The sequence below is a fragment of the Lepidochelys kempii genome, chromosome 10, assembly GCF_965140285.1.
Source record: "Lepidochelys kempii isolate rLepKem1 chromosome 10, rLepKem1.hap1, whole genome shotgun sequence".
NCBI lineage: Eukaryota > Metazoa > Chordata > Testudines > Cheloniidae > Lepidochelys > Lepidochelys kempii.
In genome coordinates this window covers 68,661,470-68,683,705 of record NC_136389.1, presented here as the reverse complement: position 1 = coordinate 68,683,705, position 22,236 = coordinate 68,661,470, and the positions used below count along the sequence as shown (strand labels likewise).

The 22,236-nt window shown below is 41.9% G+C and overlaps 2 protein-coding genes across 2 annotated transcripts in view; both read right to left on the bottom strand.

Moving 5' to 3' along the window:
• Nucleotides 1–576: 576 nt before the first annotated feature.
• Nucleotides 577–5,867, bottom strand: STARD5 (StAR related lipid transfer domain containing 5). Its single transcript, XM_073304087.1, has 6 exons — nt 5,689–5,867; nt 4,659–4,708; nt 4,389–4,521; nt 3,339–3,456; nt 2,192–2,285; nt 577–1,558 (listed from the first exon to the last, which is right to left on the bottom strand). The coding sequence occupies exons 1-6, from the start codon at nt 5,776–5,778 to the stop codon at nt 1,372–1,374; spliced, it is 672 nt and encodes a 223-aa protein (XP_073160188.1). The 5' UTR covers nt 5,779–5,867; the 3' UTR covers nt 577–1,371.
• A 681-nt stretch (nt 5,868–6,548) lies between these two features.
• TMC3 (transmembrane channel like 3) overlaps nt 6,549–22,236 on the bottom strand; it is a 31,807-nt gene continuing 16,119 nt past the window's right edge. The window contains exons 12-22 of the mRNA XM_073304086.2: nt 22,076–22,154; nt 21,285–21,539; nt 16,614–16,742; nt 15,571–15,638; nt 15,198–15,326; nt 13,311–13,421; nt 12,527–12,652; nt 10,737–10,815; nt 10,494–10,536; nt 8,965–9,241; nt 6,549–8,256 (exon numbers count right to left, since the gene is read on the bottom strand). Coding sequence (XP_073160187.2) covers nt 7,392–8,256; nt 8,965–9,241; nt 10,494–10,536; nt 10,737–10,815; nt 12,527–12,652; nt 13,311–13,421; nt 15,198–15,326; nt 15,571–15,638; nt 16,614–16,742; nt 21,285–21,539; nt 22,076–22,154 — 2,161 coding nt within the window. The 3' untranslated portion in view covers nt 6,549–7,391. The remainder of the gene's footprint in view (nt 8,257–8,964; nt 9,242–10,493; nt 10,537–10,736; nt 10,816–12,526; nt 12,653–13,310; nt 13,422–15,197; nt 15,327–15,570; nt 15,639–16,613; nt 16,743–21,284; nt 21,540–22,075; nt 22,155–22,236) is intronic.

Below are 22,236 nucleotides of genomic sequence, written 5' to 3'. Positions count from 1 at the left end.
ATTTCTTTGCTTCCCCGCAGAAAAATGATTTTCTGACAGGGAAGCAAAGGGAAGCTGCAAGAGTGGTCACGCACCCTTCCCTAGCAGCGCAGGCACATCATTTCAGGCACCTGGAGCAGTTCGTGGAGAGGTAAATCACTATAGTGGCTCTTACCCTGACCTGGGATCAGCTGCTAGACCCACCCCCAGAAACCTTCCCTGGCTGTAGGAAGCTCAGCATCCTCTCCTGCTTCCTGCCAGCATCGCTCCTCAGCCACAGGGGAGGGGTCGCTGTACGGGGAGCTGCTCCCCTGTCCGCCCAACCCCCTGTATTGAACCCCCCATACTCAGACCCCCCCAAGCCTCACCCCGTACACCCAGATGCCCCAGAGCCCTCCATACCTGAACCTCACCCCGCTAAATCTAAACCCCTGCACCCAGACCCCCACCTCTGCACCCAGACCACCCCCTGCAACTGCATCCCCTGACGAGCCCCCCCACACTGACCTCCACCCCACTGAACCCCAGCTAGCTGTACCTGGATCCCCAAGCCCCACTCCTCCAGCACCCAGACTCCCCCCCCCACTGAGTCCCCCACACCCAGACCCGCTGCTGAGCCCCAACCACCTGCACCTGGAACCGCCCCTCCAAAGAGCCTCTGTGCATCCAGATTGTTCAATACAGAACCCTCTCACCCCACACCGAGCCCCTCCACACTTGGATCCTGCCTGGTTGAGCCTGCTTGCCCCACACCTGGTACATCTGGCACAGAGGATCAGGGCCCTGGGGTGTTTCTGAGGCCGGCCCTGCCCTGGTGCTGTGTCAGGATTGGGTGCAACCTCACCACGAGTCAGTGTCCTGGGAGTGGGGAGGGAGGCTGGGCAGCAAGTGACCTGTGCTCCCCACTGCCATGCTGGAGCCTCCACATTTGTCTGACAAATAAAACTTGCAGAATTTTAAAATATTGTGTGCAGAAATTTTTTAGCGCAGAATTTTAAATTTTTGGGGCAGAATTCCCTCAGGAGTAACCTGGTTTACACAGATGAAGTATGATCATAAACAGGCCTGAAGTGTGGCTTCTCCTCCAGGAGGGGGCAGCAGAATTTCCTCTGGAATACTGCTGGAATAATGTCACTTATTTTAATAGTTACAAAAATACAGTATCACAAGGTAGTGCATTTTTAAACAGAAAAGCAGGTACAAAAATTATAAATCCTATATTAAAAATGGACTTTGACACAAGGAACTGTTCCCACTTCAACTTTCCTACCTATCTATATTGTTAGAAAGGCATTGTAGGTCGGTTTCTGATCCCATCGTTTCTTCCATTTTTATCTTAATCTAATCTGTAATGCCACCAATCCTAGCTTTTCTAACCCTCCCTTCTAAGTTTCAGCAACGAGACTCGTATTTCCTTTGAGAAAATGCCGGTCGAGTTTTCACTGTCTTTACCGCTTTGGACAGATTGCTGTAAAATCCAGCCATGCTGCTCGGAAAGAATGAGTCCACTACAGTCTGGGGAAGATAGCCACCAAGATCAGTCTGAAAGAAAGTGAGAACTTGGGTCTTGTCTGGTACCCTGGAAAAAGAACACATCAGTGCAAGTCATCTTACAAACAGAAGTGTAAAACTTTATAAGATTTCTTATATTTCAGTTACATGTTATCTGTGGACAAATATTTCTATGCCTGTTCCATAGAATGGGCACAAAGCAAACGTCCCAATTACTCTCCCATCAATTTGCCTTTACCTACCCCTACAAGGAAAGGATAGTAAATTTCCCAGTTAATTTAGGCTGATTCAGCAGAGCACTTAAGTATGTGCTGAACTTTAAGTCAGTGAAATTGCCTCATTGAAGTCAGTGGGACTACCCATATACCTAAAGTTAAGCACATGTTTATTTGTTCTACTGGGCCAGATTCTTAATCCTTGGCTTCTCAGCTGAGAATGCCAATGAGGATACCCACTGTGATGATAGTTTCTGTAATGTTAACAGATGTCCGCTAGGAAATGGAAAAAAGAGACTAACTCATTTCATGTAGGGCACTGAACATCACTAAGTTTAAATGACAATGTCTACCCAGCCACAACCAGATATAAACCAGTAACTGGCAGAGGGTTCTCTGTTGAATGGTGCACATTAACACACACACGATAGCTATGGATAGGACTTTCAAGTACAGCATATGTAATATTCAAATAGACTTCTTACCCTGGAACAGGTATACAGAAACAGCCACAGGGATAATTAAACCCTCTAACGTATGTGGGTTGGGGAGGACTGAGTGGATGTTCCACATTGGTTGCTATAAGAAAAAAAATCACTAACAGTAAAAGTTTTCTACCACAGTAAACACCGCCAGCTGACAAGCATTTACGATGAAAGCTAATCAAAGATTCTTGAGGTTGAGGTTCTTTGGCCTGTGTTATGCATGGTGATCATAATATTCCTTTCTGGTCATCAAATCTATAAATCAAAGTACTGCATGCATTATAGGAATGATTTCTGCTGGTATGGACTGTACATCAAGGCACTTCAAGACATTTACTGGGCTTGTACAGTATTATGGCACCACAGTGTTTTAATAGTAACTTGAGTTGCTTGCACTCTAATCTAAAAGTAAAGATAAACGCATTTCACAAAGATGATCCTCTCTTGGTCTTTTGAGAAGGCCTAGGCTCACTGCCCTATCTATCTATAGAGAGCGCGCGCGAGAGGGATTCCTGCCTGGTGATCCAAAGAGGCATTGTGGAGCACTGAGACTCTTGACTTACGACTTAATGAAAGATGTAAATGAATGTGAGAAAAGAAAGAGGAATATATGCACATAGTACCAGCAGCTTGAAATAGTTGCTCTCTGCAGGAAAACTAATCACTAGTGGGGTACCCTATGGGCACATCTCTTCACTGGTTTTAGTTAAGCAAAACTTAACAGCTTTCAGTACATCTTATGAAGTGATCAGAGGCAATGCCTCCAAAGGAACTTTCTTAGGCACTTCTACAAGCTCTAAAAAATTTACACAGCTGAATACTAACTGAAATATCTATTCCTTCCCAGAAGAACGCTATGAAAAAGAACAATAAGCAAACGGTATAATCACTGACTGAAGAGTGTAAATATTGCTGATATTCTATATGGCGATAATGATGTAATTAAGCACTAATATAAGCTAATAACTACTGACTAAGCATCTTCTGACCAAGATTTTTATTGTATATCTAACAAACATATATATTTTGAAAAACAAAAAGAATATATCCTGGAAGATTTTCAGTTATATTCACTAACTTACTGTTAATATAAAATATAATACAATACAATAATAATATAAATGGATTGGAAATTTAACTATTTTACCAGCAGATGCTATAGTCCCGTCTTCATACTGCTTAATTAGCACCACATCTACAAAATCTCTTGGAGAAATAATCTTCATGAAGGCTGATGGGGTAATAGTTCTGCATATAGAGATAGTCTACAAAATACAAACAGCATTAAATCACACTGTATATGTACATATAAATGCAGTGATGTGCTTCTAACATAATAAGTGAGAGATTGCGATATCTGTTATCATGCTTACTTGACAAGCAGTGCCATTTATTTCAATTACACAAATTTGTAGAATAACTTACTATTCAGCGTGAATAAATGTATCCACTAAGTCTTGACTCAAGGGCATTTTTATGGGACAATGCAGTGATGCGAGGTGGATCCAATGCCATAAGAACAAGCAACACAATGCTCTTTAAGCAGAGAGTCACCCACAGATATACTCATAGATGTAGTAATTTACAAACTCCAATTTCAGGGAGATAATAACTTTGTTGCATCAAACTTGGTGTATAGACCTATTATCCCACAGGAAATTTAACACAGTTCCCTTGTATCTAAACATCTGCTCCACCACAATGGTGAATGTTATATAAGCTGGACAAGTCTGTACATACAGAATGGAAGACTCTCTCATAAGTAGTTTACAAATGTATCTTTTTGTATTTAATTCTAAATAACGTGAAGATTCTCACAAGCTGATAAAAATGAAAGGCTCTGAAATTCAATTGAATGTTCCCTGCACTCATGTTGGTGTGCTTAGGTACTGAAGAAAGGCAGGATGAGTTCAATGCAGTATGTGTTGTGGTGGCAAAATGCCTTAAACTCCAAGCTCAGAGTTAAATATATAAATGACTTTGCATTTGTTGGGTGGTGAGAAACCTCTTCATTAGTTAAACACAGATGTGTATATTTTATTTTTTTAAGTTTACCTTCTTTTACCAATAACTATTGTTTAAAATATTATGAATGAACACTTATGAGAGTAAGCATGATAAAACAATATAACTCTGGAGTTATGTGATGTGATGGGAATTTAACCACAATGCTCCGTAACATTTTCATGGAACTTACATCACTAATAGTTTCAATCAGCTCAAAGTCCTTCACATTTTGGTCCCATTTTGTTCTAAGTCCACCAGCTTCTGGTTTTAAGCACTCCCAGACAGCCTCAGGACTTGCAGAGACTATTCCATCTCCTTTGTATCTGTAAGAAAACAAGCATGAAACTAAAATTAACTTTGCATTTTTCTCCTGCTCCTTTACCCCAACAGGCAAGAGTTATTCACTCACACACAGACAGACACCGCCCTCACCCCTGTAATTTTTGAATACCTTACTTACATGTTGCCAGAAAACTCAGTTGATGGTCTCCAATAAATTGAAACTTCATTCTATCAAAAGTGAAATAAGTGAAGACAGCCTTCAGACTTCATGTAGCAATTAACAGGCTAATCTCTTTGCCACAGCTAGCTAGTCGACATGCCAAACCCATGGAAAAAAAAAACAGAAATTGGGCTTATTTTTGGTTTAATTGTCTTGTGAGTTGTTTGTTGGCTAGTTTTTGGTTTATAGATTGTTTTGCTTGTAGCTTGTTGCAACTTGTTCCTTTTTTTTTTGATTGGCTCCTGGCAGCAGGGGCAGGGTGAGGGGGTGGGGAAGCAGGGGTGCACAGCGGGCCCACCACACTCCCAGACTGCATGCTGGGGGGAATCTAGTCACGTAGAGTGTTGGGGTTCTTAGGGATTTGCTTGTTTTGAAATGGGATTAGCTTGATTTTTGGCATATTGTGAAAGTCGGGGTGCTTATTTATCGCGTGAAAGTTGGCAACTGTGCTAGCTAGTTTTCTTTGTCAGTGATTACTGACCCATCTAAAGGGCTGGCAAATAAAATAACTTCCTAGGATTTTAATTACAAATCCTACCTCAGAGCTAACTGTTAGCAGAATTGTATAAAGGTCTGAACTGTCACAACAAAGTCCTGATCATTGTTAGCTGCCAATACTTTGCCAGGAGAGTCACAAATCTGGGAAATAACTTCCGGCCTTAGTCTGCAGGGCGCTGAGCGCCTCCTACTAAGTCCCCCGGCCACCGACTCTTGTTTGTCATTGGCGCCCAGACACGAGGGTGATGGGCATCCAGGAAGACCAGAGAGAGAGCAGCAGCGGGACCCAGAACCCCGCAGGGCCGGCCACGGTTTGAACGCTCCCCCAGGGGATCCAACACCCTCCTGCGGCAGCGCCCAGATGAACCAGTGACCGGTTTTGCCCTGCCCCGAGGGAGGAACGGGAACCGGAGGCAGAAATGGAAGCGGGGCGGCCGAGCTGCCACGTCCCCAGTGGACTCGCTCCGGAGCCCGGGCCCTGCCTGCTCACCGTGCGCTTACAGCTCTGCCAGCCACTCGGGTCCCTCCGGTAGAGCTGCACGGTGTCCGCCAGCGAGCGGACCCGCTCCTGGTAAGCCATGGCGAGCGCCGGGCCGGCCGGAGGAGCCCCCGCCCACGGGGGGCCGGGCTCTCGCCGATAGGCGCTGCCAGCCTGGGCCGAGCCCAGCGCCTCCCACTCACCTGATGGCGCTGCCCGTGCCTTTGGGGGAGGGGCGCCGGGGCTCCTGGGCGGGCCTCCCCAGGCCGCCAGCGCCAGCCTCTGCTCCCGGCGGCGGGGGGTGAGCAGCGCCCCAGCGTGGCGACGCGGCTCGGTCCCTGGGGGCTGCTCCACCCGCTCGGCCCGCCCCCAGCAGCGCGCCCTACCCCCTCTTCCCGAGCTGGCCGGGGCTGAGAGGGAGGGGCGGGGCGGGCGGGTGTGAGAGGAAGGGGCGGGGTGTGGGAGGGAGGGAGAGAGAGAGGAAAAGAGGGTGGGTGTGAGGGAGGGAGAGGAAGAGAGGGGGTGTGTGAGAGAGGGGTGGGTGTGAGGGAGGGAGAGGAAGAGAGGGGGTGTGTGAGAGAGGGGTGGGTGTGAGGGAGGGAGAGGAAGAGAGGGGGTGTGTGAGAGAGGGGGTGTGTGAGAGAGGGGTGGGTGTGAGGGAGGGAGGGAGAGGAAGAGAGGGGGTGTGTGAGAGAGGGGTGTGTGTGAGGGAGGGAGAGGAAGAGAGGGGGTGTGTGAGAGAGGGGTGGGTGTGAGGGAGGGAGAGGAAGAGAGGGGGTGTGTGAGAGAGGGGTGTGTGTGAGGGAGGGAGAGGAAGAGAGGGGGTGTGTGAGAGAGGGGTGGGTGTGAGGGAGGGAAGAGAGGGGGTGTGAGAGAGAGAGGGGTGGGTGTGAGGGAGGGAGGGAGGGAGGGAAGAGAGGGGGTGTGAGAGAGAGAGTGTGTGTGTGAGAGAGAGAGAGAGAGGGAGGGAGAGGAAAAGAGGGTGTGTATGTGGGGGGGAAGGAGGGAAGGTGTGAGAGGAATGGAGGGTGTGTGAGGGAGAGGGAGAGAGGTTGTGTGTGTGACAGAGAGAGAGGAAGAGAGGGTGTGTGAGAGGGAGGGATGGGGGTGGGTGGGTGTGTGAGAGAGAGAGAGCACGGGCGCGCATAAAGCAAGCCATGGAACCTCACCCAGTAACCTCTGAATCAAGCCCATACCTTCTGTTCCAGCTACAACATAGCTTTCTGCTAGACTGACACACAACTATAAAATGTACTGTAAGCAAGAAGCCTTTATTTTCAGAGAGATGGGCTGGATATCCTTTTCCTAGGATAACACAGACCTCTTCAAACTATGGCATTTTCAGTTGGGACTGGGAAAATTATGCACATATTTGAGAGCTTGAAGAAGGTAAAATAAACCTCCCTGACATACTTTTGCATGGGTTTAATTATTCCTGGAGCCCCATGTACATATTTTATTTTTACTGTATAGTAATGAGCAATAATGCAGAAATACTTCTCTCTCCAGATTTTTGTAATGCATCTGTGATGCGTACTGTACTTGGGTACAATTAAAATTAAACAGAAAGCTAAATACTGCTTTCTCCACATCAAGCAGTTGCATATACTGTTGTTCAGAAGACTATATTTCAACGGTTCTCTGTGGTTCAAATGGCAGCCAAAAGGTCTCCACAAATACATATGTTCATAACACAAAACAAAGGGAGCATTTTCCTAGACATTTGAACATATCAGTTCATTAGATTCAGACATGTTTAGGTCAATGCTGGTCTTTGATTTCTTTCTGGTAAGCTTTGCCCCAGATTTCAGGTATTTCTCCTTATTATGAATGACTTGGATGTATTGGTCATTGCTGCTGGTTTGCTGATCACTGCTGGATCCAATGGAAATGGAATCCGACTCTGTTAGAGATTGTTCAAGTTTATGCTTGGATTTAGGTTTCACTTGATGCTCTGGATAGTGCTGATCGACATCCACATGTTTCATGTGTGACTTTTTGTGGGAATGTGGGTGCCTCTCTCGTTCTAGCTCAAAGCCATCGTCCCAGGATTTGTAGTGCAGTTTAGCTAGATTCTTGCCAGTAAGGATTTGACTGTCCACACGTTCACCAATGTAAAATCGGGGAGCTGGGCGAAGATCTGAGAGTGAGCGTGGACGGTAGGATCTGCTTATCAAGTCTCTCCTTAATTCCTCCTCCTCCTCCTCTTCCTCTTCACTGAAGTGAGGGAAGTATGTCCTGTGTGGTGTTCGAACCACATATCTTCTGACGTTCCTTGGATATAATTCAACTATGTCGCCTGACTCCTCCATTCTGAAATGCCTTGGGAGCCGGGAAGTGGAACGGAGAAGCTTTTTGCGGGATTCATGTTCGTTAACAATAAAATACCGTGTGGTGGGCACTTTGCGTCCCTCAAAAGCTGGAGCTCCTGCCCCAAGAGTATCTGGATTTACTTGTTGGATACCTTTCCTAAAAAGAGGCTCAGAATGAACATCTTCAACACGCTTTTTGAAAGTCACAGGAGTGTAGGGCTTTGTTTTACAGAGCTCACTTGCACTTCCATGTACAACACTTGAGTACCTTTAAAAAAAGGAAGTAACATATTTATCCCCAAAATAGTCTTGCAGTGAAGGTAAATAATCAATTTTTTAAATAGCTGCAGAAACTAAGGCACAGAGGTTTGGGGACAGATTGTGAATCCCTTACTTACACAAGTCCTACTGGAGTCAAATAGGCTACTCATGTGAGCAAGTGATCTACACTGTGAGTTTCATTCATAATCTGGCCTTAAGTGACTTGCCCAAGGTCACAGAAGAAAATTGTGGCAGAGCAAGAAATCCAGCTCAGACATCCTAAGCAACAAGCAAATGCCTTAATCACAAAGCCATCCAAAATATGTAACAATTAATTTTCATTAAGGCTTAGAGAATCCTCTGACATATTGCTTCACCTTTACTATATTTGTCAATTTCATGAAAAGAATATGCTATTTGAATTGCTTTTTAATGTAGTGTAATTTGGAGGGTTTTATCTTTACTTTAAACAAGTTTAGGAACTTTATAAACTATATCCGCACAAAAGTACTATAATCCACTCTAACAATCAAAGGTGATTGCTACCATTCCATAGTAGCCAAGTGCCTGTGAGCAAAACTGTTTTTAAAAACTATTCTGCCAATGTTTTGTTCGTGACAGAGTTAATTTGGTTACACAGATTTTGTAAATAAAAACAAGTATTTCATGGACATATTGAAATACATTTCATTTCAGAACTAGGAGACAGCCTCACCTGTTTGCAACCTGCTCAATTCTACGCCTCTGTATGCTAGGAACAGTGGGAGTTGGTATTAAGGGGGTTGGAGTTATATTCACTGGCCTAGAAATATCAGCTTGTGGTACAGATTGTGAGATTGTTTGTATTCTGCTGCCTTTGGTCATTGGAGATTCAAAATTCAAGACGCTGCCATTCTTTCGGGGTGTTGATGACCGAGCTGAGGACTCCTGACTGGTGAGGTCATTCTCCTGCTCTGGTCTTTTGTCATTTCCCTCTAAATTCTGGATTCTGGCTAGAAAAAGCAGAGAGTGATTGTAACTTGAGCTGTCAGACCTTTAAGAAGGAAAACAAATTGGTTCAACTTCAGCCTGCAGTAAATGGATGGCGTTCCCATAGAATCCTCTGGGCAAATTCAGTGGAGACAAGCACTGAGCACCGCGATGGTGTGGTGATCGGAGTCAGTATAAGAACCCAGCTGGATAGATGGTGCCCAATGCATGTCAGGTGCTTGTTGATCAGAAAATTGTTGCAAGTGGCAAAAGTATTGTAAATTGCACTGATTTGGCATTTAGTACGTATGCAAAATTAGTGTAATTTACACACCAAATCCATGAAATGAGGATTATAGGAAAAGAAACCAACTGGAGGATATAAAGATAAGGCCTTCTCTTCCCAAGAGCATCAGTTGAGCTTATGTTCCACCATTACTAACAGCAGCTGGGCCAAATTAAACTCTAATGTAAGTGGGCGAAGCTTCCATCGACTTCAGTGGCATTTGCACCCACCAATGCCAAGAGCTGAATTTGAGCCCCCCCAAACCATACTGGTCTAATTTACTGTATACTACCAATTGTAAAATATTACTGTATACTATATTCTCTATTACAAATAGTATACTATTGCTGCATACTACATTCCTACTTCTTGACCCAACAAATAACATATACCACCATTTAATGTGTCTGTTGGATTTGGCCCAGTAAGAAACGTTTATTTTTGAATGAGGGGTTTCATGAATGTATAAGTTTGAACGCTACCAGCATTGTTACACAGTAATTAGTAGATAAAGGTGAAACTGAACATTCCATCTAGATTTAAATTCTTTTGCTAGTCTATTGCTAATAATTCAAACTAGTTTACACTATATAGGCCAGATTCTGCTCTCATTACATCAATGTCAATCCACAGAAATTCCGTTGAAGCCAATGAGTTACTACAGATTGACACTAGTATGAATGAGAGCAGAATCTGGCCCCATGCTTTTAATTTGATTAGGCAACCTAAAGCCTTTAGAAGGTCTTTAGAGAGATCCACATTTCACTTATTATCAGTTGTAAAATGTATAATAATTTCCTCATCGCATAATCACCTCATAGGATAAAAACAATTACAGTGAATGCTAGGCTTATGCTAAAACTGACACTAGAAGTAGCAGGTTTATACTGCACCCAATATATTTTTTATTTGTACTTACTGTGCATACAAGAGATAAAAATGGCCAAATGCTTTATTTACAGATGTATTTATAAAAGCTCCCAACTTACCTACTGCTATGTGAACCACCTTTTTCTTGTCTTCGGTTCTTTCCTAAAAAAATATAAATATATGGATGATTAACTAATAGTTTGGATGTTAGAAGGCAAACAAGTTAGCAAATAAGAGGTATGAATACAGGATTAGTTTTATGATACAAAACACTTAAATCAACTTTAGAATTTTAGTTAAGATTAGTGCTTTGTGAAAAGCCACCAAGAAGCGTGTAATAAATGTTTTCAATCAGTACTTACACTTTGGATCTGCATCCTCAGTTGCCTGTTGGTGAATTTTAATGACCTTGCAATACTCTGCAGGTAATAAATTAGCATGCTAGAAGAGAGGAACACAGGGCTATCTGTGAATCACATCTGAAACATTCCTAGCAATGTTCTTTCAGAAAGGCTCACATGGCACAGAAATGGAATATGATTTCTGTTCCTCTCCAGCTTTGTCCATTGCATTGGGACAGGGATGCAAAAGACAAACAAGCTTTTTGAAGGCCTGGCAGTTAATTCTTTGGAGTTTCACAGCTTAACAGATAGGTGACATTAAAAACTAAATTTTCAACAGACATTCCCAATTGTGCATGCATTATTTTCACGTGCAAAAATCCCACCTTCTTGTTTAACATATTTAGGACCAGATGGATCTGCTCTGATTCACACTAGCTGAAAATCTAGACCTTCATTCTGAGTACTGCACACAGAAACAAAATAATACATATTGTGGCATTCACTCCCTCCCCCTGCTCTTTTAGCTTTCAAAACTAAGTTCTTTTTGTGGAGATGGGCAGAATATAGGAGCAGCTTTGAGGACACTATACAAAATATAGTAGGTTTGCATATTCAATACACAATGCAACTTAGTATAATATAATGCTTCTGCACATTGTGAAGTGTTTGCTATGCAATGGCTATTTCTCTTAACATCTTTCTCACCCTCTGTGGAGAATGTGTGCATGAGGGTTTTTTTTATGAATATCATATACACCTCAGTTTACCTGCTTGTTGTTATCCTGCCTGACTGCATAGAGTTAAATCAAACGAGGATGTTAGGTGGAAACTAATAGGAAACAAAACAATAACAGAGATAAGGTACAAAAGATCTTTAAGGGAACAGTGGAGGAGTTATTAATTAGGAAATGCCCATCTGCCTGGCTCAAATGAAGTGACCAGGTTAATTTTTTCCAGGCCTGATCATAGGAAATTAACATATCCAATGAACATGAAGGAGAAAATATGGGCTGAATGATATTTTGTGAAAGTGATGTATCTTTCAAACAGCTCAAAATAAATATCAACTCCCAGATGTGATTATTTAAGGAGTGGGGTGGAAAGGACTGGAGAGACTGCAGAAAGCTATATTAAATTAACATTTGAGAGCAGGCCTTGATAATTAATTTATCCTGTCAGTAATCAGGATGACTGAGTAGCTTCTATAGATGACAGATTAAGCCCTGTGTGCAGTCATATACTGAACTACTGACCAATAATAAACAGAAGATTGGTTTCTGAGACACTCCTGAAAGAGAAACAGAGGTCTGGAAAGCTCATAGAACTACTATTAGGCCAAGCCTTGACAGCAAGTAACCTTACTGAACACTGGGAGAGCAAACCCAGTATTCCACGTTGTTGGCAATGGTTGTTAACTGTGTCTCAACACTTTACCACTACTGGCCTTTGCTGGACCCATAAAGGGCTGTTGTGTTAGGTTTTGTTGTTTAAATTAAAGACTAACATAGATTGGCTCATATGAATCTGAAAATCAAATGGCCATATCATGCCATCAAATATTTAAGAGCACTCACTCCAGTGAAACTAATTGAAGGAGGAAGTGTTTATCTTAAACATTTGATGTTATGCTTTAAGCATGTTCCCACTCCCGACTGATCCCTAATCCATAAATTCAACAAGACTTTTCCAATTGGTTTTATAAAATTACTGTCACACAATATTTTCCCCCAACTATTAAGATTTAACTATTTACAGATAGATACAGTACTGATACAGAGTAATATCACTATGAAATGTAAAATACTTACAATAGAAGTAATAATGCAGGGAGGACAACTACAGGGCTGCTGATATAATTAATCACTGTGTTGAACCATACAGGAAAATCTGCTTTAATTGTTTCAGACACAATATCATATATTTTCTCTTGTCCACTAAGGGGGAAAAAGTTGAATTGAACTCTAAGAAAATTGTCAGCATTTATCATTTGAAAGTAATATTGCATTGAATAAAACATATTTTTATGCAAGACCATTATGACTAATCCAGCTCCCATTGAAATCAATGGAAAAATTGAATGGAATCAATCTATTTTTAAAATATGGCCAGAATTTCCATGTGTTCACCAATTTTGGGTGCCTCAGTTTGAGGGTGTCTGACATGAGATACTTTGTTCTAGCCCACGAAAGCTTATGCCCAAATAAATTTGTTAGTCTCTAAGGTGCCCCAAGAGCTCCTCGTTGTTTTTGTTCTTGATGTTCAGAGACGATATGACTTGTAGTAAATTCCATTACATCATGCAAACATATTACAACTGAACTATGCAGATAATGACAAAATGTCTGCAGCTGATAAAATAGATTAAAAGACTTGGGTCAGATACCATTGAATATATTCAGGTAGTTTAACACCATTTTATGTCTGAACTAGACATTTTTGGCATAAGTAGGACACCATATATTAATTATAAGTAGGACATCAAATTAACTTTTATTTATCAGTAATCCAGCAATATTTCCATTGAAAACTGTTTAATTTATTGAGATAAGGGAACTAACAACTCACTACAGTTATTATTTCAGTACAACTTACCTAAATGGACCGCAGCTTAAAGATGGTTTATATCGGGCAATAGCAAAAATAGTTGGTAACATGCACAAGAATAACATAAAGAGCAACATAGCCAAGTAGAAGTTATTAGATCTGCAAGAAAACATAACATTTTTCATGTTGTATTAACGATACAGACAACCAGAGCCAATGTGCAGGATACAAATCTACATCAACCTGACAAGTGCAAGAGCTGCACTTCTGAAACATCAATATTGTTTTCCGTTGTGGTCAGGAAATAAATCTGGGCAGTCCGTACACACTGGCCTTGCGCAGATTCTTAATGATCAAAATTCTATTTGCTGTGTTCTCTAGATATCACTTATACATCCAGATAACTATTTATAGTATCCACACTGCAAAAACTCAGGTTGCTTCAAAGTTCTGTTTAAAAATGATTTATGAAGGTTTGGGTATTCATTTATTTTTAGATCTTAAGAACATGTTATTTTTGACATGTTTTAAAGTCTTGAAAAAAAGTCCTTAATTATTTACCTTTTGGCAAGAAATTGAGGTATTGAGGAAAAAAATGTAACAAAGGTAACACTGTTGTGTAACGTAAGGTACAGTAGTTGATACTTCATAGTACATATATAGGGCCCTAACAAATTCATGGCCATGAAAAATGTACTGTGAAATCTGGCCTTTTGTGCGCTTTTACCCTATACGATACAGATTTCACAGGGGAAACCAGCATTTCTCAAATGGTGGGTCCTGACCCAAAAGGCAATTGGAGTGGGGGTCGCAAAGTCATTTTAGGGGTGTCACAGGATTGCCACCCTTACTTCTGCACTGCCTTCAGAGCTGGGTGACTGGAGAGTGGTGGCTGTTGGCCTGACGCCCAGCTCTAAGGGCAGAGCCCTGTCAGCCGCAGCGCAGAAGGAAGGGTGGCAGTACCAGACCAGGCCATCCTTACTTCTGCGCTGCTGCTGGTGGCAGCTCTGCCTTCAGAGCTGGGCTCCCGGCCAGCAGCCGCTGCCGCTCTGCAGCTGCCCAACTCTGAAGGCAGCACCGCTGCCAGCAGCAACACAGAAGTAAGGGTAGCAGTACCACAACACCCCCTACAATAACGCCGTGGCCCCCCACCCCACAACTCCTTTTTGGATCAGGTCCCTACAATTACAACCCGGTGACATTTCAGATTTAAATAGCTGAAATCATGAAATTTACGATTTTTTAAAAACCTATAACCATGAAATTGATCAAAATGGACCGTGAATTTGGTAGGGCCCTATACATAAAGAAACACTAGGCACCGATCTTGCAAACACTTACTTAAATGGTTGAATTCAATGACAGTTTGGAGTATGATTTTTTTTTGCAATGTTTCTATGCCCACAAAAGCTCTAGTGTGTAGATACAGTTATATTGATGTAAACAATGCTTTTGCTTGTGTAGCTTATTTTACTGTGGAAACCAGTATAAGCTATACAACAAAAACATTTTTTTGATAGTATAAGCTGCATCTACTGTACTCTATAAATTGGATACTCCATATGATTTACTCTTAAAGGGCCAGATTCAAACCCCAACAGGCATCCAGTAATAACTTACAGTCACTACTGACTTTGACCCTGTGACGTAGATGTGAAAGGTTCTGTGTATAATCACAAATCCCAAGCTACACAGGTCCCTTTATGCCCTTGTGATGCACTTTCATTTGATAATTCTCTCCAATACAATGCTGCTTTCTACCTCCCTCTCTTCACTTACTATATTTTCCTTTACAGATTTTTGCTGAAGGCCTCAAAGTTAATATATTAAATCTAATTTTACTTTTTATTTCCAGCATTCAAGGCTACTCATTTCATTTAGTCAGATAATACATTTCTTCTCCTTACATTGAATATTGTCTTTATTTTAACTAACCTTGAAGCTCTGAAAACCTGCTGATGTGGTACGTTACATGTTAACACAGCCCAGCTCCTCAGGTACATAAGCCCAATCAACTTCAGAACATTGAATGCTGGGAGGCAGGGTGAAAAGAAGGCTCCCATCCTAGAAAGAAATATATAATTTCAAAGTAATCAACATGCCTCCAGTCAATTTTAGTTATGTTACAATAAGGTATATGAGTAGTTCTAAATAACCTCTCATGTTGTATCAGTGTGAAAATGTTAATAATCATGCAATGCTCCCTTACTAAACTCCTATTTGGATATATCGTGAGTTTGAGGTTTAGGTAATAAATTATCTTGGTAACCAACCAAGGACAGGAAAAATGCTTATATATATTACATACCAAATCATTCCTTGGTTGTAGACCAAATGTAGCACATTCTCTGCAATTTTGAATTCTCCATATTCCGGCTACAAGAAATACAATGAATGGTGAATAACTTGTTTCAATATTTTTAATATCTACTATCTAAAATATGAGCCTATATAAATTCATGGAATAGATTGCAGTCTGAAATCTCCAGTGTAAGTATCGCTCTTTGACATGCAGCAGGCATGTAGTCAAACCTGCACTTGGGGGGTTGGGACACTCAAGCTAATTGCACTCCACTCCACTTTTTAAATTAGCTACTAAAGACAAGACTGTATATCAGGATTTCATGGCAACAGCTGCTCCCTAGCCAAGCATTACTTCCTGCGATCTTTATTTTTCAGGACTGTGTGCTTATAATTATTGTGTCTTGCATCACTTGATATCTCATGGGGCATTGTCATAGCTGGAGAGGAAGTTAGAAGCCACCCACTCTCTCCATTTTCAAAAGGTCCATCTATTAGTCATCTTTGACTGTGGGACTGATCCATGATCTCATTATGAGAATGATGTGGGAGTCAGTGCGTTGGCCACAGCTGGCAGCGAGCTTGAAGTAATCTCACTGTTTGCTCTGTGCCCTCCAGTTTAAATTCAGCCAATCTATGCCCTTAGGACAAGTCTACACTTCGAGCTCAGGGTGTGATTCCCAGCTCAAGAAGACATGCTTGAGCTAGCTTCTTCTGTAGCCATGACAGTGTGAGTGGCTAGCCCCCCTGAGTACCTAACCTAGCATGCTCTGACAGGCACACGCTCGGAGTGGCTAGCCCCTGCCGCTGCTCGTGCTGCCATGGCAATGTTCTATTTTTAGTGCACTAGCTTGAGCAGTGACTAGTGCAAGTATCACACCCCCATCTTGAAGTGTACATATATCCTTAGGCTTGCTGTGCCCATATGGATAACCTAATTGTTGCCAGAGAAACTACTGATGAACTCAAGGGCCTTAAGGGACAGACCTAGCCTGTCCAATTTTCATCATATTTCAGAATGATTTTACTAAAATAAAAGTCTGTACTTACAAACTTGCTTTCCAGATCCCAGCACCAGCAATCACTTAAGTATCGGACAAATAGTCCACGGAAAAAGTCTATTAGCAGGATGCTTGCCACTGTGAAAATCATGTCAATAATTGACAGCTTCAGCATTTCCTGAAACACAGTTTGTACCAAGCTACTGAGTCATGTTCAAAGCAAAGGATTTGCATAAAGCTCTAGAGATATTTGCACTTGACTCATGCTTACAATCCTGATGTAACATACCCTGAATCTATAATGTACCCTTCAATTAGTTTTTCCTGCTTTAATGTTTCTTTACATGTTTCTGTTCCAGGAAGGGCAAACGTCTGGTGCCAGCGTTCATCATGCTGCTTATTGCTTGCATCAGATAAAGTACTGGTTATAGTGGATTAGAATGTTCTTTTTAATGACTCAATCTGTCTGTTTTGAAAAGTTATCTTTGTTAACTAACAAAGTTTTTCACTTCTGCTATAGCAGTCATGCTTCTGGATTTATTGTACATGGTTGTTTTAAACGCATTTTTGATTAGTGCTAAGAAGTACTGCCTCTTAACACCAAGAGCATAACCAGTTAAAGATGAGATCACAGTGCTCTGAAAGAGACACACTGGATCTGTTTATTATTACAACTTGTATCTGTGCGTGGCTATCCAAGGTTAAAAAAATACACAATTCAAACACATAATTAAACAAGAAAACTCCAGCCCCAAACAATTTTGGCCCATACTTTTTTTAAAAAGTCAACCAATTATAAATAACTACCTCATTCCTCTAAGAACTCCAATCATCCAAATCTTTCAACTGCTCCAAACACAAGACAATAAATAGAACCTGCAGGATGTAGTTACACTAAACTAGCTGAGTGACCACTATGATATCAATTTTCTCTTCACCCTAAAAGTGTGCAGGTCCTAATGATTTCATTGGGAGCTGCATACATATAGGGCAAGGAGAATATCAGAATAGAGATCTGCAAGACAAATCCGGAAGGAGAATTTTGCCCCAGATGATCAATATTTTTGTTATTTTTTAAATAAAGAGTTCTTGCTTGATGAACATGATTTGTTGGGGAAAAGTCAACATGGCTTTTGTAAAGGGAAATCATGCCTCACCGATATATTAGAATCCTTTGAGGGGGTCAACAAGCACATGGACAAGAGTAATCCAGTGGATATAGTGTACTTGGACTTTCAGAAAGCTTTTGACAAGGTCCCTCACCAAAGGCCCTTATGCAAACAAAGCAGTCATGGGATAAGAGGGAAGGTCCTCTCATGGACCAGTAACTGGTTAAAGGCTAGGAAACAAAAGGGAGGAATAAATGGTCAGTTTTCAGAATGGAGAGAGGTAAATAGCTGCGTCCCCCAGGGAAATTGTACTGGGACTACTGCTATTCAACATATTCATAAATGATCTGGAAAAAGGGTTGAACAGTGAGGTGGCAAAGATTGCAAATTTACTCAAGATATTTAAGTCCAAAGTAAAGAGTGAAGAGTTACAAAGGGACCTCACAAAACTGGGTGTCTGGACAAGAAAATGGCAGATGAAATTCAATGTTGTTAAATGCAAAGTAATGCACATTGGAAAACATAATCCCAACTATACATACAAAATGATGGGGTCTAATTAGCTGTTACCACTCAAAAAAGAAATCTTGGAATCATTGTGGATAATTCTCTGAAAACGTCTGCTCAATGTGCAGCAGCAGTCAAAAAAACGAACAGAATGTTAGGAACCATTAGGAAAGCAAGAGATAAGGAGACAGAAAATATCATAATGTTGCTATATAAATCCATGGTATGCCCGCACTTGGAATACTGTATGCAGTTCTGGTCCCCATCTCAAAAAAAGTTATAATAGAATAGGAAAAAGTACAGAGAAGGGCAACAAAAATGATTAGGGTATGGAAGAGCGTTCATCTGAGGAGAAATTTAAAAGACCTGGCCTGTTCAGCTTAGAAAAAAGATGACTAAGAGGGAAATGATAGAGGTCTATAAAATCATGACTGGTGTGGAGAAAGTGAATAGGGAAATGTTATTTACCCCCTCAGATAACACAAGAACCAGGTGTCACCCAATGAAATTAATAGCAGCAGGTTTAAAACAAACATAAGGAAATACTTCTTCACACAACGCACAGTCAACCCATGGAACTCGTTGCCAGGGGTTGTTGTGAAGGACAAAACTGTAACTGGGTTCAAAAAATAATTCTATAAATTAATGGAGGATAAATTATTAGCTAAGATGTTCAGGGATGCAACCTGGTGCTCTGGGTGTCCCTAAGCCTCTAACTGCCAGAAGTTGGGACTGGATGACAGGGCATGGATCACTTGATAATTGCCCTGTTCCGTTCATTCCCTTTGGAGCATCTGGCACCAGCCTCTGTCAGAAGACAGAATACTGGGCTACATGGACCATTGCTCTGACCCAGTATGGCCATTCTTATGTTGTTTTTGAACAAGGGACTAAACAATTCAGAGGCCCATTAATCCAATGAGGTTCAGGCCACCAGACTGGAAGTGTGGCACTGATAAATGAAGCCCTTTGAGACCAAAACACATTGAGACATAATGGAGTTAAATTACCTTTTGGGGGGTGGGTGGAGTAGAGTTAGTTCAAATGTCCCCTTAGTATTTTTGTTCTATCATCAGCAATCCAAAATAAGGGCTACAAACAAATCCCAACCTCTCATGGGGCAATCTACCAACAACCATTATCCCAGGACAGATAGTTTTCTGCAATAACAAGCACATCTGCACACTGTACATCTCTTTCTCCCCCACATGCATCCATACTGATGAACTGGCAGGGTTTTGAAAACAAGTTTCCTATTGTGTAAAGTACTGGGAGAACATCTAATTCCCTTCTGGCTTAAAGAACAGAATGAATAGGTCATGCAGAGACATGGGACAATGTGCATGTGCACAATCACCTAATTGGTTTAGGTTTCAATCCTGCATTCAGATCTGTTCCGGTGGATCTCTGAGTCTGTGCACAGTTGCAGAGGTCTTCCAGTGCAGATGTGAATGCAAGATCAGGGCTTTAGAGTATAAGCTCTGAAAGAAAAGGACATTTCACAACACAGAAACACTGTCAAAGCATAATGAATAATAACGTCCACATCCATCCCTGCAAAGTGGACAGAGAAAGTGATGGAGAGCTCAGATCCTCCCCTTGGTCCATCCCCTAACCAACCTGGGCCCCGGGACAAACTTTCACAGCACTGTCACTGGTATGTGGAACTCCCCCCCGCCACACCCTTCCAAATTTGAAAATATGCAACTTTTGCCCATTGGGCAATTCATTGCAAAATTTTCACACAGTTCTAGTTGCAATGTGCTCTCAGTATCCTGAGTATGTGCTGGTTGGTTGCTCAGTCTAAGGCCTTGTCTACACTACAGGGGAAATTCGATCCAAGCTATGCAATTTGAGTTACGTTAATAGCATAACTCAAATTGATGTAGCTTAGATCTACTTACCGCGGGGTCCACACTACACAATGTCGATGGCAGATGCTCTCCCGTCGACTCCCCCTACTCTTCTCGATTCAGTGGAGTACAGGAGTCGATGGGAGAGCAATCTGCGGTCGATTTAGCGGGTCGGACTTCACTAGACCCGCCAAATTGACCGCCGATGCATTGATCATCGATCCCTTGGTAAGTGTAGACAAGCCCTAAGAGACAAGATATGAACAGTAGTACACCCCTATGGGCTTGATGCACCAGGTCTAGCTGAGCTGTGTTCAATGCAGGATCTATAACTGGAGCAGGAAGAAGGACTCCAAGCCATCTTTCCACTGATTTGACCCTCAGTCTGACTAGAGGCCACCCCCTGTCAAATGTAGAATCTCCTAATGTCTGAAACAAATATCTAAGTTACATCATCTACAGAGGTTCCCTAGGGACTGTTCTTCCGGCTGGCCATCACCAGATCAGTGTGCTGTGCTGTGCTCTGCCTCTTTCCAGTCCTGGACTGTCCAAAAGTGCCCTCTATGCCACCCAGGAATTCCTTTTACCCCCAGGGGAATGCCAGTTGCCCGAGTAGGGTAGGGATACGAGGCCTGAACAAGGACTGGTGGGGTCTGGCACTCATCTTACTTTTTAAATTTAAAATCTTGAAAGTAAGTGGCAATAGTTACCTGGGGTTTTCTATGAGATTTCCTTATTCATTCCAGCTCCCACTTATGTATCTCTGTCAGGCACCCAGCAGGACTGCAAATACCAGAGGGGAATTCCCTGCAGGGACTCCACCCAGCCACCCTGGGACTGCTGTGGTGATGACTCTGAGTGCAGGGGGATTCATGCTCCTCTGCGTTCTTAGAGATGCCCTGCTTGGATGAGAGAGCCGCCATTCTGTGCCCCCACAATTGCTGGCTAAATCAAGTCTGATTCAACAGCTGGATTTTCTGTCTTTGAATCTGGCATATAAATAGTAAATCAGGTGGGTTGTCATTGTATAAGGGCAGAAGTTCTACCAGGTGAATTGAATGGGAGGGTTGGTCAGAGAGAGACAACAGGTACTACTTATTTTAGATCCATGTCACTCTGTATATTCTTAGGTCTGGCCTTGATAAGGTCTCTGGAAAGAAATATAACACCTCCATGTGATTTTTTAATTTGTTAGTAAAGCAAAGCAATGTATTTAGTCTATTTTTCTTAATAGGGAAAAAAGGGACTTACCTGACCAACGTATGTTTCCCAGCACTGATCCTTCTGACTTTGCATGTTGTAGGGATGGGAAGTTGTCTGGTTAACCAGCACGAGAGGTATTGTGTAGTTCTGAGTATGACTCTTTTCCAGAGTCAATGTACTGTTTCTCCTAATTCTTATATCAGGGATAGTTGTAGATAAGTTGTCTTCTTCGGGAAGGGTTCTGGTTGCTAAGAAGGTGGTAGAATCTATCCAGTTACTTGCACTGCTGTTAGCTTCAGCTTCCTGAAAGAATGGAACAGAAGTTTAATCTAAGTGTCTAAGTGCTACATTTTCAGCTGTGGTCTCCATTTGTCTGAAAAACTGTGCAGATGTCCATGTGTCCAAAATTGCAAAGGCACCCATTTATGTGCTCAGCCATGTAATTTCATGGACTAGTTAGGTGGCTAGGCACCTAATTTCCTGATTTGTATGTGCAAATGATCTACTAGTTTTGTAGGCACAAAACAGGAAGTTGATTTTAGACCAGGTTGAAATATTTGGTCTAAAATGGTGACCTAGTTTACCAAAGTAGTTAAACGATGCACAGAATGGCTATCTGTGTTATTTATCAGCATCCCTATGGATCTGAATTTCTAGATGACTGAAAAGATTTATAAATGAATACCACAACTGATCTTCTAATCAGAGTTCCACTATATTTCAATAGGTATATTTGGGTTTCAAACAAATTTATTTTGGACTTTAAATATGCTACAATAATAGTTCTATGTGTAAAGTTAGCTAGTTTTAAGACTTACAATAATAGCAGCTATACTTACAGCGATACTCATGCTGTCCACTTTATCCAACAGAGCAATAATTAAACTGTAGAGGTTTCCCAGATATAAAACGAGAACCCTGAAAACAACAAGCATAGTATATGGGGGAGAGTCATCCAGCAGGGTTATTCTGAAGACTTCTATTCATGTTCTACGCTGGC

What these genes read in the sequence shown, in the direction of transcription:
- STARD5 (XM_073304087.1), bottom strand. Translation starts at nt 5,778, where the DNA reads ATGGCTTACCAGGAGCGGGTCCGCTCGCTGGCGGACACCGTGCAGCTC. An exon ending in TGATTGAAACTATTAGTGAT is followed by an intron (nt 3,457 to 4,388) that starts GTAAGTTCCATG and finishes TGTATTTTGTAG; the next exon opens with ACTATCTCTATATGCAGAAC. An exon ending in CGGGACTATAGCATCTGCTG is followed by an intron (nt 2,286 to 3,338) that starts GTAAAATAGTTA and finishes TTTTTCTTATAG; the next exon opens with CAACCAATGTGGAACATCCA.